Source organism: Mustela erminea, chromosome 12, assembly GCF_009829155.1.
Source record: "Mustela erminea isolate mMusErm1 chromosome 12, mMusErm1.Pri, whole genome shotgun sequence".
Classification (NCBI taxonomy): Eukaryota; Metazoa; Chordata; class Mammalia; order Carnivora; family Mustelidae; genus Mustela; species Mustela erminea.
In genome coordinates, this window is record NC_045625.1 from 36,606,933 (window position 1) to 36,625,623 (window position 18,691).

The following is an 18,691-nucleotide window of genomic DNA, read 5'->3' on the forward strand; positions in this document are numbered from 1 at the left end:
CGCTGAGAGGGTACCTCAGGCTTCACGATTGCTCTGAGAAGACCAGAGACCCGTCCTCCCCACCACCCACACCACAGAGAAGAGAAGAACCACATAGACAAGACTGAGAATGAGGCATAAACTTAGCGAAGCAGATGCAAGTCCTCACTCTGACCCCCCAGTCCCGAACATCACCTCTGAAAGCCAGCTCTACGGTTAATGACGCAAATACCACCTAGAAGGTGATAGTGCAGACACCCTATCTTTGGCTGAGGGGACAAGGTCCCTTCTCTTGGCTAGATTGCCAACTGCTTAGATTCTCAGAGATGAAGCCAAAAAAAGCAGAAAAGCAGTAAACTATTGAGGGAGGAAGGGGGGGCAGGGGCAGTTTCCCTCAGAAAATGGGGGGAGGGGAATCCATGGAATGGACGTGGAGGGGAATTTCTGAGCGGGGAAAGTGAAAGCTTTGAGCCATAAATAAGAGGCAGTTGCAGCCTCACACAGGCGTTCACACACATTCCCAGAGCCCCTCACACCCCACAAGGACGCCTGGGCGCTTCCCACTGCTCCCTCCCACTGCCAGCCAAGTGTCAGCCTCGCAAGACTCCAGCACACCCCCAGGGATTCACCCGTGCTCACGCTCAGCTCACTGTCTCTCTGCCTCTGTCCGCCCTCCATGGCATTCCGAGCTGGAACACTACTGACCCTCAGCCTGCTGGCTCTCTGCACCTCCCCTGGTAAGGCTGAGGGAAGGCTTGTGGTGGGCGTAGGGGAGGGGGCGTCTAAATCTCAGGGTGCTGGCCATGAGGGACACTGAGTTAGGTCTGCACATTTGGGTCAACCTGGGGGTGCCCTGAGCCCTGTGTGTGTACCTGTGAGTGTGGGTATACCTGGGACCCTGAATGCCAATGTCTGTCTCTTGGTGTCTGTATCCCAGGGGTCTGTGGCTACCCCTCCCTCAGGAGCCTGTTTCCTGCTGCCTCTGTTTCCCAGACTGGAGAGAACAGTACGCATTTGTTTACGGTGGGGAGGATGGGAGATGCTGAGACAGGGCTAATAATCCAAATATTTTACAATTCATAAGTCCTCTAATCTCGGTCTCCTACTACCCCTACCCCTCACACCCCAGCCCCATGCTGTGAGCAGCATCAACTCTGCATTTATGTGGCAGTTGAGAGATCCTGGGAGAGAGCTTGGGGTGATCAGGGCAGCGGGAAGGCATTTGTGGGGCTCAGGGCAGTGGTGGTTTACCAAATAGCTCAGAAGTACTCCAGTATTTTTAGCAACAATTAGGGCCATATGGGTATATGTCAGCTAAATAACAGATTTAACTGCCCCCCTCCACGACACACACACACACACACACATGCGCAGGCACATGCATGCGTGTGTCCTTCATCCCTGTAGGGCTCTGGCCTCCCCTCCTCAGGGTCCCTGTGTCCTGACACTCCCCTCTTCCCACCCCAGCTCTGGGTGGTGCCAACGATGCGGAAGACTGCTGCCTGTCTGTAACTCAGCGCCCCATCCCAGGGAATATCATCAGAGCCTTTCGCTACCTCCTCATCAAGGATGGCTGCAGAGTGCCTGCTGTTGTGTGAGTTGTGGGGAGGAGCTCGTCTAGCCTCATCCCCCCCATCAGTCACTGGTTATGCCCCCACCTTCTTATCTGTCTTCTCCTTGCCAAGCCCAATCTCTTCAAGGAAGCCCCTGAAACAGGTTCCCATATGTGGTCCCCAGCCTCTGCCAGGGCCTGCCAGGAAGCTGGGTTCCTGGGCCCCAGCCTCTCTGACCTCTGACCTATGACTCCAGGTTCACCACACTGAGGGGTCACCAGCTCTGTGCTCCCCCAGACCAGCCCTGGGTGGACCGCATCATCCGGAGACTGCAGAAGAACTCTGCAAAGGCAAGCCCAGCCCTCCCCAGCCCTGCCTCTTCCCTCAGAGCCCCTGCTCAAAACCCCAGCTCATGACCCTGCCTTTCCTTCCTGCCCTAGAAGAAGCGCCACGGCAGTTAGCCCCTGACAGCCCCAGAGAGAACCCTGTGTCTGAGTGAAGGAATGTGATTCACTGCAGTCTTGAGGAACCAAGGATCAGAAGGGAGGACAAGGCTTCCAGCAGCTCTGCACCAGACCTGACCCAGCAGGTTCAGGACCTGGAGTGTCAATGGGAGTGTGAGTGTGAGCAGGGGTGAGTGTGGCAGGAGCGCATCTTCTCCTCCACACCCAGACCGCAATGCTTCCAATAAAGCCCAGCTGGTACCCACGGACCTGTCTGCTGTTTGTTGTCTGTCTGAGAGGACCAGAATGGGAAAGGGGGAGATGCAACAGCAGAATCTCACGTTCCCTCTGCAACCTGAGCAACCTCCTCATGGACCCCTACTTCACACCCAGCGTTCTGGGGATGAGTTCCCACGATCAGAGCCCCACCTGGTCTACTAACAGCCCTCTAACTCTCCACGGTTCAGCAACACCAAACCTGTGTCTTTTCTCTAATTGAGCCAACTCTTTTATGCCTCCCAGTCTTTCTTCTCCAAAACAAAGTATCCAGGTGTCTCAGGGATCAGGTGTCACCAGCGGGAGGGGAGATGTCAGGAACCAGCTTTCCTGGCCAAGGGCAAGGAGAGTCCCCATCCATATTCCCCCACACCCCCGCCTTTCCCTGTCTGGAACACTTCTCTCTCAGCAGCTCACCTGCCTTTCCTTCTGGGGCTTAATGACTCTTAACCCAGGAAGCTTCCCCTGACTCCAGGCTAGATTAAGTAGCCCCCGTTCCTCCCAAGCTCCCAGGGCCCTCGCCCCCTCCCCTGGCAGCACCATCTCATTGAGTTCTTTCTAACTGATAGTTTGTCAGCCTTCCTCAAGAGATCTCATGTCTCTTTTGGTTTCCACTGTCTCCCTGGTGGTGGTGTCACTGCCTGGCAAAAGGTAGTCACTCAATAAATATTTATCTAGAAAATGAATACATATGTGAGGAAAAGCTCAACAGCCAGCTTTGTGGGCCCATCTGTCCACACAGAATCTGACCTTCAGGATAGCCTTCCTCTCTCCTCAGGCTGGGCCAGGTCTAGCCCCGTCTGAGCAATCCTGGCGTCACATTTCTGAGGGATAATGACAGAGAAACCTGGGAGCCAGAAGTCAGAGTGGAAGAGGGCTTAGAGGGTGGAAGAAGGAGCAACCAGGAAGCCAGGGAGACTGAGCAAGGAGGAACTTCCCCACCAGCCCTGCAACCTCCAGGACGGAGGCAACACCAAGACCAGGGAGTTACAGAGCAGGAGTCTCCTCTTGGGGACATGAAAGCACTGTGATTCTTGGAGCATACTGAAGGGCTTCTCTGGAAGGAGTGACCTCCTCATGCCCAGGAAGTCTCTGGGGAAGCTGCTGCTCTCCAACTTGGGTCTCTAAGGGCCTGTCCCACTGAGGGCAGTCAGGCTGTGGCACTGGGGTTGGATGACAGCCATGACAGAAGACTGGGCATCGTTTCCTGGGAAGGGGGTCATCCTTAAAGTAGACATACCTCATCTGGTAACAAAATCAGGCCTGAGCAGCCTAGGAAGGGGAACAGTGGTGAGGGGTTTGTGCCAGCCCCTCCTCACTGAGCTGAGTACACAGCAGCTTCTCCCCACCCCCTCCCAGAAGGAAGGTATTCAAGATCTCAGATATCCCATCTCTTAGAGTCACAGGAGTGGGTGGTGAAAGGTCCCCCACTAATGGGTCCGTGATTAAAGGAGAGAGACTGATATAAAGCGAAGGCCAAGCAAAGCTTTATTCCACACGAAGCATCAAGAATCAAACCAACCGGCCGGGGCTCCGCCTCTTACAGAGAGGGCAACTCCTCTCTGCTTTACAGACTATCTTTTAAGGGCAAAGGCCATGTGGTTGGGCCTGGCCATGCACAGGTGGCCAATGAAACTGTAACACACAGAGAAAGCTACATAGTCATGCTAGGTCACATACGGGTGGCCAATTGAATTACAATTTACCTTATAGTAGATATTTGAACTAGCCTATCACCTTGGTAAGAATTGGCACCCAAAAGGCAGGACCCACACTCCTTGGTAGCTAGGGAGACAGTATGCGCCCCCACTGACTGGATACCTCCACCTGGTCTGACCCACCCTTGTATTTGGGCTTTGTTACCTGGGACTGGTTTCCCGGGCTTGCTTTTAAGTAAGTCCCTGGTTGGGGGGAGTGGGGGGCAGGGTCAGTTTAAGTTTTACTGCATAAACAACAAAATCACTGTTTAACCCAAGATGGAATCCCTCTGGCCAAATTGGCCCTTACAGGTGGGATGAGGATAGTTTGCAAGAACAACTGCTGTAGCTGGGAAGTGTGGTTTTGCTGCCTGGAGGAAATTAGCTGTCCAACTCATGCCCCCATGAGTCCATCCATTGAGCCATCTCTGTACCCATTAGACGGCTGTCCATCCCTCCCCTCCTCTACCCATGTACTCATTCATCCATTGATCCATCCCTGAAGGCAGTCAAACGTGGAGCTCCAGGGGTCCCAGCTACATACAGACACCTTCTGGACCCCGTGCCCTGTACTCCAGCAAGCAAAGGACAAACACAGGTGTGAGGGGAGCACATTGCTTCAAATCCTTCTCAGTTCCCAGGGAAGCCAAGCAGAAGTCAGCCTGCCACAGAGGAAGACATAAAGCCTCCCCTTTGGACTCTTGGGGGAAAATCCCAGATAGAGTAGAGGTGAGGGCAGGAGACCTGAGGAAGATGCTGCTACGACGGAGGTCCTGGACACTCCCTCCCTCCCACTGCCACTGAAGGGAGGGACACGAACAAGTCCTGAGCTCAGTGCCCAGCCCACCGTTCTGCTTCAGTGCTTCCTTGTGCCACTCCAGTCAAGTCTCTTCCTTAACTCCCATCTCTAAAACCTCAGTTCCCCATCAGTCAGGTGTATGGGCAGAGGTGCTTAATTTCTCCAAACGTTTGACTCATGAATCTTTGGGTCTCAGGCTAAACCCCTAGCATTCACACAGGCTCCCTCAAAGTCATGCACATTCAGAAATGTCCCTACTTCTTGGGGCCCCAGGGGCCACCCTCTGGGAACAAAGAAAGAGCTGAGACTCAGCAAAAGAGAAAAGAATTCAGGAGCTAGTGAAGGAGCTTGAATTGAACAGTGTCTGGCCAGACCCTGGAGGACTGAGGAATAAAGAATTTCAAGAAAGTCTAAGGGCGTAGACACCAGAGTACCACAGAGAGCAGGCACGCAGCCCTCCCTAACCCTTCCCCAGCCCATGCCTCCCCATCCCCAGCCACTAACCTCTCCTGGGCACTGAGTCCTAGCCTCTTATCTCCCTGCCAGATACATGAGGGCTTAGCCCAGCCACCTGTGACTTGTCCCAACCACCCAAACATTCTCAGCACTGTGATTTCATCTAATCACACCTGCTCCCTGTTTTACTATGATTTAATGACAAGTGTTATGTCGCTATCCTGAGTTCTGGCAGGCCAGAAACCTCCTGCTTGCCTGACAATACTGTCTGTGTCTCCAAGGGACAGTGTGGACTAGCTCCCCCACCAGAATATAGGGGTCTTGCTGCCTGCCTCTGAGTAGACACCTTCCTGTCTAGGGCTCATGGCTCCTATTACCAGTTTAAGGCCAACAGCAGAGGGAAAACTCCCTACCCTGAAAGCCCAAGACCCCAGCAGCCAACACCTCCCTAAAGGGACCTGACATTCCTGCTCAGAGAACTCCCAGCTCCCATCTACATGATAGACAAAAAGCTCCCTGCCCTGTCTCTGGATAGGCTTCCCAGAGAACTGGATTGAACCTATTCGTCTCCATTGCCAACATTGCTCTGTTCAGGGGCTGGCCCAGAACAAGCCCCAGAACTCATTTAATTAACAAAAAATGTAACTGAAAATGGCCCTTTCCCACGATGCCCCGCCCAACTCCTACCTGGAGCACATCCAGTTCTTAAGAGCTGGGGCTCTCTGTTGCATGGGTAAATGTTTGGTAAGAGCCAGCCCCATACGGTTTTGATCATGTTTTCATCAGCTCATGTTCGATTTCTCGGTAAGGCCCCACCCCCAGGCTCCCCTTTTCTGGCCTCCGGGAAACTCAGAAACAGCCAGAAAAATCTTGGAAATAACAGTCTCACAAAGGAGCAGGACTCCCAAGTGGGGAATTTCCTCAAGAACCCCTCTGTAAGAACAAGCCGGCGCTTCTCTGGTCAGAGGACTTCCTCAGTGACCCCTGAGAGTGGGCCACGTAGAAAGACAATCAGGAACACCATGCCTTCCAGGCAAGACATCAACATTGTATAACTCCGAGGACACCATGTTCCCTGTAGTCCATGTAAATGGCGCCCCTTGGCACCTCAGCACGGCAGCCCTAGGTGTCAGAGTATCTGTTAGTGTAGGGCCCCCAGTAGTCTCAGGGCTGCCATGATCTACGGTCCTGACCCTGGCAAATCCTTGTGTCCAAAGGAATACCACATTACTGGAACCCAGAACATTTATTCCTACCAGGCACTGTTCTCAGAGCTCGTGATACCATCGTGAACAAGACAGATATGGTTTCGGGCTTCATGAAGCTGAATGAAAGCCTCTAATGAAGGTTACACTACCTGCCCCCACACACAAAAAAGTGAATAGACAAATGTATTAACAAGGATTCTTAGTTGCAAGCTACTAAACCTCATTAGCTAATTTTTTTCTTTTATTTGTTTTAAGATTTTATTTATTTATTTGACAGAGAATACAAGCAGGCAGAGCAGTAGGCAGAGGAAGAGGGAGAAGCAGGCTCCCCATGGGGCAGGGAGCCCAATGTGGGACTCGATCCCATGACCCTGGGATCATGACCTGAGCCAAAGGCATACTCTTAACTGACTGAGCCACCCAAGCGCCCCTTGTTAGCTGATTTAAGCAGAAAAGTAATTTGTAGAAAAGACCCTGAGAAATTGGAGAGAATGGAAGAGCAAGAGAGCCCGAGCAGCTGGAACAGCTTGCAAATCTTGTATAGAGCCAGGCCAGGCCAGACAGCCTTTCAGACAGCATCCCTAGAAGGGATGCCAAATGCCAACACCACCCTCATGTCCAGACAGCTGGAGCCCCTGCCCTGCGTCTCACGTTTCAGAGGGCTCTGCTCCGGCTCTTCGCCAGTCATATATCTGGGCACAAAGCAAAGAGTACACAGGGCTAAGGGGACATATCCACCTGGAGCTTGTCTTCTCCTTCTAGAGCACATTTCAGGAACTAGAGAACTCCCTGCCTAAGCAGCCCCAAGCAGCTTCCAGAGTCCGTGCAAGCTTCTTCCTGAGAGTCATCCTTCCTAGAATGGACTGTGTCACTCCCAGCAACCAGAGGGTTGCCAAGAGGTAGATATTTCCAGGGAAATGTATGTATGGGGCCAGAGTGTCTACACCAGGCACAGGAGGCCTTTCATGGTTCATGATGAAACTGAGGCTAGAAGAGGAGCTGGTGAAAGAGAAGGGGACAAGTAGAGCGCGAGAGCTTGGCTCTCCTCTTACCACCTCATTCCATCATAGAACTCCAAGGAGTCCAAGAATTCTAAATTTGAAACTTGCCTTTGAATTGCTCTAAAGGCATATTTTTCAAGGCAGTAAGAGAGAGACATTTTTATCTGACAACGTGTTAGCTCGATTTATAGCTTCTAAATAATATTTTTAAGATTTTATTTTCTGGGACTTCTGGGTGGCTCAGTCTGTAAGATTTTATTTATTTATTTGAGAGAGAGACAGAGAGCACAAGTCGGGAGAAGGGGTACAGACAGAGGGAGAAGCGAATCCCTGCCAAGGAGGGAGCCAACCCTAGGCTCGATTCCAAAACCCCGAGATCATGAGCTGAGCCAAAGGCAGATGTTTAACCGCCTAACTGGCTGAGCCACCCAGGCGCCCTGTAACTTTTAAATATTTAGATCCATGGTATGCTGCCCTTCATTTGTACCATTGCTCCAAACCCCGAAAATGTTAGGTGATCAGCTTGCCAGATTCTACCTCTGGGATCACAGCTCCCGTGCTCCTGGAAAACACACATCACTTCTGCCACCACTCCTGTCACCATCAATATAGACTCTCTACTAATCCTGCTACTTTGCATCACTGCTAACTTCCTACTCACAATCCTTGGAAGGTGCTTCTGATGGGCTAAGTCCAAGTCATACGTCCAAGGTCAAACAGCAAAGGGAGGCAGGAATTAGTATGTGACCGTGGGGCATTTTATGATGGAAGATAACTCTTGGGAACTAAGACTAATATAATAGGAAATTCCTCAAATACCGAAAAGGGTTAAGGATGTGGGCAGTGAAAACAATAATAAATACCTCTATAGCCTACCCTCTGGCTAGCCAACATCAAAATACACCCTTTGTCTCAAACCCTAGGCCTCTTAAAAATTTAAGGGTATCACCTAATATAGTAATCACTTTTGCTTATACAACCAAAAAACTTCACTCCTCCTCAAAGAGAGACTTCAGAGTTTTAGCAATTACCACATCTGTCTTAGTCAGCTTGGGCTGCCAAAATGAAATATCATAGTCTGGGTGGCTTAAACAACAGACATTTATTTTTTCACAGTTCTGCAGATTACAAGTCCAAGATCAAGGTGCCAGTATGGTCAGTTTCTGGTGAGAGCTCCCTACCTGTCTTGCAGATGGCCGCTGCCTTACTCTGTCCCACAACAGAGAGAAAAAGATCTCTCTCTCTCTCTCTCTTTTTTTTTTTAACATTATATTTATTTATTTCACAGAGAGAGATCACAAGTAGGCAGAGAGGCAGGCAGACAGAGAGAGAGGAGGAAGCAGGCTCCCCGCTAAGCAGAGAGCCCGATGTGAGGCTCGATGTGGGGCTTGATCCCAGGACCCCAGGATCATGACCTGAGCCGAAGGCAGAGGCCTTAACCCACTGAACCACCCAGGCACACCTCTCTTTCTTTTCTTATAAGGCCACAGTCCTAGCAGATTAGGGCCCTACCTTTATGACCTCATTTACTTTAAATTACTTCCTAAAGATCTTATTTCCAGATACGGTCACACAGAAACAATTCGGCCCACAGCAAAATCCAATTCTAAATCCAAGATCTCAGGGTGACATCCATTCTTCTTCTAGTTTGTTATAATCCCATCTCTGTTGCACAATGCCTGGTAACCACCAACGACACACCTGATTGGTCAGGATAGGCTAGGTTATGTTGCAATAACAGATGACACCAAATCTGAGTGCCTTAACACAACAAAACTCTATCCCCATGCATTCCAAGCCCGCTTTGGGTCTAGGCGGGTCTTTAGCACATCTGTTTTCCATGTGGCGGCTCAACATTCTAGGCTGCCTTGATCTTCTGGAATGCTCCTTCATCTCAACACATATTTCCAACATCATTGCAGCCAGGAAAGATGGGCATCTCTTGTTTAAACACGTCTATCCACAAATGATACATGCCATTTCTATACACATTTTATTGGCCAAAGTGTGTCATACAACCACACTTAACATTTTTTTAAAAAGATTTTATTTATTTATTTGAGAGAGAGAGAGATCATGAGTGAGAGAGCATGAGCAGGGGGAGGGGCAGACAAAGACGGACAAGCAGACTCTCCACTGAGCAGGGAGCCCAATGTAGGGCTGGATCCCAGGACCCTGGGATCATGACCTGAACTGAAGGCAGACGCTTAACTAAGCCACCCAGGTGCCCCCAGCCATACTTAACTTGAAGGAAACAATGGCTGGGAGGAGAAGTAGATCAATGTCTTGGTGCGTAGTAATAATATCCGCACAAAAATCTATCTTCAAGAATGGAATAGGGGCACCTGGGTGATTCAGTTGGTTAAGCATCTGCTTCTGGCTCAGGTCATGATCCCGGGGTCCTGGGACCAAGCGCCAGCCCCCTCCTCAACTCCTGCTCGGCAGGGAGTCTGTTTCTCCCTCTCCCTCTGGTCTCACCATCATGCTCTCTATTTTTTCAAATAAATAAATAAAATCTTAAAAAAAAAAAAAAAAGAGGGGCACCTGGGTGGCTCAGTGGGTTAAAGCCTCTGCCTTCAGCTCAGGTCATGATCCCAGGTTCCTGGGATCAAGCCCCACATCGGGCTCTTTGCTCAGCAGGGAGCCTGCTTCCTCCTCTCTCTCTGCCGGTCTCTCTGCCTACTTGTGATCTCTCTCTGTTAAATAAATAAAATCTTAAAAAAAAAAAAAAAAGAATGGAATAAAGGAGGATGAAAGAAAAGGGGAGTCAGTTAAAGAAAGAAGGGCATTTCAAAGCTAGGAGGAAAACAGGGTTAAAAGCTATAGTCTGGGGGTGCTTGGGTGGCTCAGTGGGTTAGAGCCTCTGCCTTTGGCTCAGGTCATGATCCCAGAGTCCTGGGATCGAGCCTGGCATCGGGCCCTCTGCGCGGCAGGGAGCCTGCTTCCTCCTCTCTCTCTGCCTTTCTCTCTGCCTACTTGTGATCTCTGTCTGTCAAATAAATAAATAAATAATCTTTTAAAAAAGAAAAAAAAAAAAAGCTATAGTCTGTTGTTATGAAACTACCCCTGGGGCTTAACTAACATTTATTGTCTTCCTCCTTCTCATACTCATTTTCTATTGCTATGTAACAAATCACCACAAACTTAGCAGCTTCAAAAAATCCAGATTTACTATTTCACAGTTTCTATGGGTCAAGAGTCCAGGGACATGCTGACTGGGTCCTCTCTGCTCAGGGTCTCACCAGACTGAACTTAGACTCAGTCCGGGCTGCAGTTGCATTTCAGATTCAGATTCGTCTTTCAAACTCATGGGGTATTGGCAGCTGTGCTTGTAGGACTGAGGTCCTGAGTTCCTGTAGCTGCCCGCCACATGGCCCCTTCTACAACATGGCAGTTTGCTTCTTCACAACCAACATGACAGCATCTGCTGCTGCTTATTTCTCTTTTTTTCTTCCTTTCTTTCTTTTTTCTAAGTAAACCCTATGCCACACATGGGGCTTGAACTCATGACCCCAAGATCAAGGGTCACATGCTCTACCAAATGAGTCAGCCAGACACATTCCCCTTTTTTTAAGAGAGAGACAGAGAGAGAGATTGAACACATGAGTCGGGGAGAGGGGGACAGCGGTGTATGTGCTGAGGGAGAATCCTAAGAAGGTTTCACACCCAGCATGGAGCCTGGCTGCAGGGCTCAATCTCACAGCACTGAAATCATGACCTGAGCCAAAATCAAGAGTCAGGTGCTTAACCAACTAGCCATTCTGGTGCCCCAAGGCACCCCCTTTTTAAAAAAAAAAATTTAGGGGCGCCTGAGTGGCTCAGTGGGTTAAGCCTCTGCCTTCGGCTCAGGACATGATCTCAGGGTTGTGAGATTGAGCCCCACATCGGGCTCTCTGCTCAGCACAGAGCCTTCTTCCCCCACCTCCTCTGTCTGCCTCTCTGCCTGCTTGTGATTTCTGTCAAATAAATAAATAAAATCTTAAAAAAAAAAATTTAAGGCTACTGCTTATTTCTAATCTCTAGACACTTTTTTAAAGGACCTACCTGATTAGGTCAGGCCCATCCAAGGTAACCTCTCTTTTGATTAACTCAAAGTCAACTGATCAGGGACTTTATTAATTTTTTTTTAATTTTGTTTATTTATTTGACAGAGAGAGATCACAAGTAGACAGAGAGGCAGGCAGAGAGAGAGAGGGAAGCAGGCTCCCTGCTGAGCAGAGAGCCTGATGAGGGACTCAATCCCAGGACCCTGAGATCACGACCTGAGCCGAAGGCAGCGGCTTAACCTACTGAGCCACCCAGGCGCCCTGATCAGGGACTTTAATCACATCTGCAAAATCCCTCCATTTTGTCATTTATCATAACCTAATCCCATAAAGGATATTCCGTCATATTTACAGGTCAAGAGGTCAAGGTGATCCCAGATCAAGAAGATACAGGCATACACACCAGGGGGCAGGAATTTTAGAATTATGTTCACCACACTTCCCTTGTGACTCATTGCCTCTACCTCCAACTGGCGCTTCAGTCAGCTGACATTCTGTGACTGCAAAGAGACTCAAACCTTCACACCCAAGGGATACTAGTCCCTAGTGGTCCTGCCTGATCAAGGTCACAAGGGTCATCCATTAACTTTGACCACTAGGCATGGCATCACCAAGAGGAAGTGCCCCAAGTACCCCAGGTATTACCCACACACATAGAGCCTCTCACCACTTGTTCTTCCCCTTCCTTGCCCACACTGGGATTAATCCCAAACCCCTCTCCCTCCTCTGAGCCTCTGTGCTTACTGTTCATTCTACTTGGAATGTCCTCCCTCCTGCCTCACCCACCCTCGAGGCTCTGCAGAGGTCCTTCCTCCATGTAGCCTCCTCTCTGACCTTCAAGGGTTTGAAAGGTCCCCCATAATGGGTCCGTGATTAAAGGAGCGAGACTGATACAAAGCAAAGGTCAAGCAAAGCTTTATTTCGTGCCAAGCATCGAGAATCAAACCAACTGGTCAGGGCCGTCTCTTACAAAGAGGCGACCTCTCCCTGCCTTATAGACTAGCTTTTAAGGGCAAAGGCCATGTGGTTGGGCCTGGCCATGCACAGGTGGCCAATGAGATTGTAACAGAGAGGGAAAGCTGCACAGTCCTGCTAGGTCACACATAAGTGACCAATTGAATTGCAATTTACCCTATAGTAGATATTTGAACTAGCCTATCACCTTGGTCAGAATTGGCGCCCAAAAGACACCCAAAAAGGCGGGGCCCATACTCCTTGGTAACTAGGGAGACAGTATGTGCCCCCACTGACTGAATACCTCCACCTGGCCTGACCCACCCTTGTATTTGGGCTTTGTTACCTGGGACTGGATTCTGGAACTTGCTTCTAAGTAAGTCCCTGACTGGGGGCAGGGTCAGATTAAGTTTTACTGCATAAACAACAAAATCACTGTTTAACCGGATGGCATCGCTCTGGCTAAATAGGCCCTTACAGATTCTTCATCTCCAGCTACGTGTATCACTTTCTATTTTGGGTTCAGGGATCCTTGTTTCTTGCACTTCTCCCAGCAAGGAACCTTGGGGCCTGGAGTAGCCCGAATTGCAGGAAACGAAGGAGAGGGGATGTTAGAAAATCCTGGCAGTGGTGTTATTTCAAGCTCCAGAGGGCAGAAAGCAGGAAAGGGGGGTGTACTATTGCTCAACACTTCTCCCCATCCTGATGTCCTGTCATCTCTGGAAGTCCTGCGCAATGTTCTACCCACACCCTGAGACCAAAGGGCCAAGCTCTGCCCTTCTGGCTGGGCCAGGAGCCTCTGAATATGGAAGAAGGTTTAGAAAAGGATGGGATGTGAAGCAGACCCCTTCCCACGATCAGGGACTTTTGGGGACTGAGTCATTTGGTTTCTTGTTCATTTCCAGCTCCTTTCTGGAACAAGACAGCCCAGCCTCCTCAGGCCAAAGCCCCCACTCCACAAGCTAGGAGCCACACATTCTCATTTTCTGCATACCCTGGACGCCCTCTACAGGCCCCGTGAGGTTGAGAGCCCAAGCCGGAAGCCTCCTATCCCCTTTCCCTGTGCAATAGGAGCTGCCTGCAGGCGCTGTGAGATTGGGAATCACAAAGGGATGGACTGAACAGCAACCAGAATACACACACACACACACAAACAAGTGCCGACACCCTCACCCACTCACATATGTCCTATCCATGTACGCATACACAGTCCATCACTCATATACACCAAAGGACACACCGTAAACATTTAATCTTAAAATCACAATATGGACGGACACAAGGGCATATCAGACACACATGATTCATGCACATGTCACAGAAACACAGACACACAAACACACATGGATGTAATTTTTTCTCCTAAAGAGGAGTATTTGTTTGGAAGAATTGGGTTGAAAAGCCACCGGGGGAACAGGGTAGTATTCTGAGTGATGTAAAAGGAGGCTGAGCCGCTTCTAGGTCTAATAGGGCTTATTGACTAGAGAGACAATTTTCTGTTTTGCTGGCTACTAGAGGGGTTTTCCGTTTGGAACAGCACAGATAAGAGATGCGGTAGAGCTATTAAAGAGAAATTTGGAGGGTCTCCTGGGTGGCTCAGTTGGTTGGACAACTGCCTTCAGCTCAGGTCATGATCTCGGAGGCCGGAGATCGAGTCCCGCATCGGGCTCCCAGCTCCACGGGGAGTCTGCTTCTCTCTCTGCCCTTCTCCTCACTCATGCTCTCTCTCCCTGTGTCTCTTTCAAATAAATAAATAAATAAAATCTTAAAAAAAAGAAAGAAAGAAAGAAAGAAATTTGGAAAAAAAAAAAAAAGAAATTTGGAGTTTGCAAGAGCTTAATCTATATAACTTGTACAAAATCTCATTCTTAGAAGCTGGACTCCTGAACTCAGCCAGCGGGGCTGAGCTGTCCTCACTGTATCCAGGGTACCATATGGAGAAGTCTCTTGATACTGGCAATAGGTGGTAGGTGATAAATGAGAATGGCGATGGACCTGACCTTCACTGATTTCCCACCGTGAGTCAGGCACATGAACTACCTCATAGGATATACATTAGTTCTGTTTTACAGGTAAGGAAATGGTCATCTCTTCCCTCATTTGTCCAAGATCATAAAGCCAGATTCAAACATGAGTTTGAATATTAAAATCCTGTTGTTTTCTTTCGTTGGTAATGACAAATGCAAGGCATACATGCTCCCACTCCCAAATCATGTTCCCAAAAATATTGATCCAGACAGGATTGGCAAACTATGGCCCGTGGGAGAGATCCAGCCTGCCACCTGTTTTGTAAACAAAGCTTTATGGAAATGCTGCCATACCTGTTCATTTATATATTGTCTGTGGTTGCTTTGGGGCTACAACAGCAAAGCTAAGTAGTCACTACAGAGACAGTTTAGCCAGAAAAATCTTAAATATATACTGTCTGGCCCTTTACAGAAAAAGTTTGCCAGCCCCTGATCTAAATTCCGCCTCAGAACTGGAGTTAGCAAGTGAGACAAGGCTTATTGTCTTCAGAGTCTTAGTCCTGAAAGGTTAGTCAAGTAAATAAATGAAAGGGATAGAGCAAGGATGATTGCACAGGTAGATGGATACTATAGGTAATATACCAGAGTTTGCATTCTAAATACCAATGTTCTGTCATTTATATGCTAGAAAACCTTGGAAAAATTTCTGTGTATTAGGTTCCTCATCTCTAAAATGGGAATAATAGTAATCATTATTCAGAGCCCCTCCCATGGCAAATGACAAAAATCCAACTTAAAGTGCTTAAACAAAAAGTTAAAATTGTTGTATCACAGAACTAGGAGCATTAAAAATAGATTTTGGAGGCACCTATGTGGCTCAGTTAGGGAAGCATCTGCCTATTGATTTTGGTTCAGCTCAGGATCTCAGGGTTGTGAGATTGAGCCCCACATTGGACTCTACAGCTGGGTGTAGAGCCTGCTTAGGATTCTCTTTCCTGCTCCCTCTGCCCATCCCCCCGACTCAAGCTCACTCATGCACCTGCGTGCGCTCTCTCTCAAAAAAAAAAAAAAAAAACTTTTTTTTAATACATTTTAGTCTACTTCTGCCCTAGGGGTCCAAATGATGTTAACTCCTCTTAACTTCTAATTTTTTTAGGGGGGTTCATTCCTCTTGTAGATAGGTACTGTTCTAACAGCAGGAAATATGGATCCTAGAAGCCTCAAGTCTATATTTTAAATATTTTATTTATTTATTTGTCAGAGAGATAAAGAGAGTACAGGCAGGCAGAGTGGCAGGTAGAGGCAGAGGGAGAAGCAGGCTCCCTGCGGAGCAAGGAGCCCGATGTGGGACTCGATCCCAGGACCCTGAGATCATGACTTGAGCCAAAGGCAGCCGCTTAACCGACTGAGCCACCCAGGCATCCCCTCAAGTCTACATTTTATAGTGAGCCATCTAAAACAGAGGTTGTCTGGGATACCTGGCTAGTTCAGTGGATACAGCATATGACTTTTGTTCTCAGAGTTGTGAGTTCAAGCCCCATGTTGGGTGTAGAGATTACTTAAGAATAAAATACTTTAAAAATAGGGGCACTTAGGTGTCTCAGTCATTTATCTGCCTGTGGCTCAGGTCATGATCCCAGAGTCCCAGGATGGAGTCCTGCATTGGGCTCCCTGCTCAGTGGGGAGTCTGCTTCTCCCTCTGACCTTCTCCCCTCTCATGCTCTTTCATTCTCTCCCTCTCTCAAATAAATAAATACAGTCTAAAAAAAAAAAAGTTTCTGCATGAACAAAAGCATAGCCCACAGCACTCTACTTCATAGATTTGCCATGAGACAATGAATTTAAAGAATTTAGCATGGTACCTGGCACTCAAGTACCAACAAATATGAATTATTAACATAACTAATAGATGGATAAACAATATATTAATAGATGATGACTGGATTAAAATGGTTGAACATATGCATGTACAAATGGAAATGAAGATATGAAAAGATGTATGAAAGATGGAAGAAGGAAGAATAGACAGATAGACAAAGAAGGGTGGACATGGACCCGAGGATGGGTGATAGAGAAGGTAGAAAAATTTGGGTCTGCAGTTAAGTTTGTCACATCATATGCTCTAGGGCTGGAAAAGGAAACAGAGGAGTGCTCCACAATTCGTCTGTTAGGGGAGGTCTCCTCCTCCGGTCTGTCTCTCGATCCTCTTATCAGGTAAGGAAAGCACTTGCTCCTCTTCCTCCTACCTAGTTTGTTTCTGTAAGCTGACCAGCCTCTCAGAAATTCTCTCTTCATTCCCACGATAGGGAAAGCACGGTAGGAGGGGCATTCTAGGCCAGATTCCCCTCAAGCTATTCCTCTGACTCAGCTTGGGGCATAGGAAAATGGGTCAACAGGGCAAAGGGTCAGTGCTGGCTGGGTCAGGAGGGTGAAGGCCTAGAGTCCTCAGATGTGAGATACAGGAATTGGATCTGCTTCCAGAAAACTTTCCCTTTAGCAAAACTTGTCTGAGGGAAGACCAGGTCTCAAATGACAGATGCATAGACACTGTGATGGGCCTAGGGAGACTTATGAACCTGAGAAGGGAACCTCTCCAGGTTTTTTTGCTTTTTTTTTTTTTTTTAAAGATTTTATTTATTTATTTGACAGAGAGAAATCACAAGTAGACGGAGAGGCAGGCAGAGAGAGAGAGAGGGAAGCAGGCTCCCTGCTGAGCAGAGAGCCCGATGCGGGACTCGATCCCAGGACCTTGAGATAATGACCTGAGCCGAAGGCAGCGGCTTAACCCACTGAGCCACCCAGGCGCCCCTGGTTTTTTTTTTTTGCTTTTTAAAGACTTTATATTATTTGAGTGAGTGAGAGAGAGCATGCACGTGCACATGGGCAGGGGGGCAGGGGTTGGCATAGAAGCGGAGGCAGAGGCAGACCACCCACTGAGCAGAGCCCCACCCATCCAGAGCTCCATTCCAGGATCCCAGGATCATGACCTGAGCTGAAGGGACACACTTAACTGAGCCACCCAGGTGCTCCACCTTCTCTAGTTTTATCTTGCTACTTTGTCATTGTTCTAGGAAATCTGGGGAACCAGCTGACTCCCAAATTTCCCACTCCTCCCATCCCCCAGTATCTTTTTTTTCTTTCTTTCTTTCTTTTTTTTTTTTTTAAGATTTTATTTATTTGAAACACAGAGAGAAAGAGTGCACTCACAAGCAGGGGAAGCAACAGGTAGAGTCTCCCAGCCAGAGTAGGAAGTCTGACTCAGGACTCTGGGACTGTGACCTGAGCCAGTCCCAGGACTTTGGGACTGTGACCTGAGCAGAAGACAGATGCTTAACTGACTGAGCCACCTAAGTGCCCCCTCATTCCCAAGTGTCTTAGAACCACAAAGAAGAGGCAAGTTGAGAAGCCTGAGAAAGGGAGGTACTCCTTACTCCCACCTCTAATCTGGAACCAAGCCTTGAGACTGATTGTTCAAATTCCTCCAGGAGAGGACACTGTAAAGATTCCCCTAAGGGTGACAGTGCCAACAGCTCCCACACACATACCTTGTCTTGTACAAACTGCTGATTTACTAAGATTCTCAGAGGTAAAAGATAAAGAACGGGAAATGGATATGGGGAGGCTACTGAGGAGTTATGAAAGGAATAGAAGGTTCTTCTAGATAGACAGTGGGTAAAATATTCAGTGGAGCCTGGGTGGCTCAGTTGGCTGGGCAACAGCCTTTGGCTCAGGTCATGATTCCAGGGTCTTGGGATCCAGTCCTGCATCAGGCTCCCTGCTCAGCGGGGAGTCTGCTTCTCCCTCTCCCATTCCCCCCGGCCACACACACAACCATCATGTGCTCTCTGGCTCTATCTCTATCAAATAAATAAATAAAATCTTTAAAAAATATATTCAGTGGAAAGGTATTCTACCAACTCACGTACTCCAATTCAGTTCACACACTAACCACTCCCCATCGTACTCCATAAGCTTAAGGGCACAGTCCCCAACACTTGTGGGGTTCCCCACAAGACATGCATTTCTGACCAACTGGCTATAAGCCCAGGGAGATCCCATGATCCCTCAGCTTCAATATTTCACTAGAATGACTCGTGAAAGTCAGGAGGGCTATATTTACAGTTTTTTGTAAAGAATATAAATCAGGAAGAGCCAAATGAAGATACACACAAGGCAAAGTCTGGGAAGGTCTCAAATACAGAGCTTCATGCTCTAAACCTCATGGACACATCACCCTCCTGGCACATCAATGTGTCCACCAACCAGGAAGTTCTACAAGTTCTGGTGTCCAGGGTTTTTATTGAAATTTCGT

The 18,691-nt window shown here is 48.5% G+C and overlaps 1 protein-coding gene across 3 annotated transcripts; it reads left to right on the plus strand.

Moving 5' to 3' along the window:
- The first annotated feature begins 441 nt into the window (after positions 1–441).
- On the plus strand, positions 442–2,244 carry CCL19 (C-C motif chemokine ligand 19). Of its 3 annotated transcripts, XM_032308601.1 has the most exons (5): positions 442–716; positions 917–985; positions 1,447–1,573; positions 1,789–1,882; positions 1,973–2,244. In XM_032308601.1, exons 1-5 carry the CDS (start codon positions 656–658, stop codon positions 1,991–1,993), a joined length of 372 nt encoding a protein of 123 aa, XP_032164492.1. In that variant the 5' UTR covers positions 442–655; the 3' UTR covers positions 1,994–2,244. The 3 variants fall into 3 exon arrangements, with proteins under 3 accessions (XP_032164492.1, XP_032164491.1, XP_032164490.1); XM_032308600.1 differs by lacking the exon at positions 917–985 and having other exon boundaries at positions 445–716; positions 1,976–2,244; XM_032308599.1 differs by lacking the exon at positions 917–985 and having other exon boundaries at positions 446–716.
- The last annotated feature ends 16,447 nt before the right edge of the window (positions 2,245–18,691 follow it).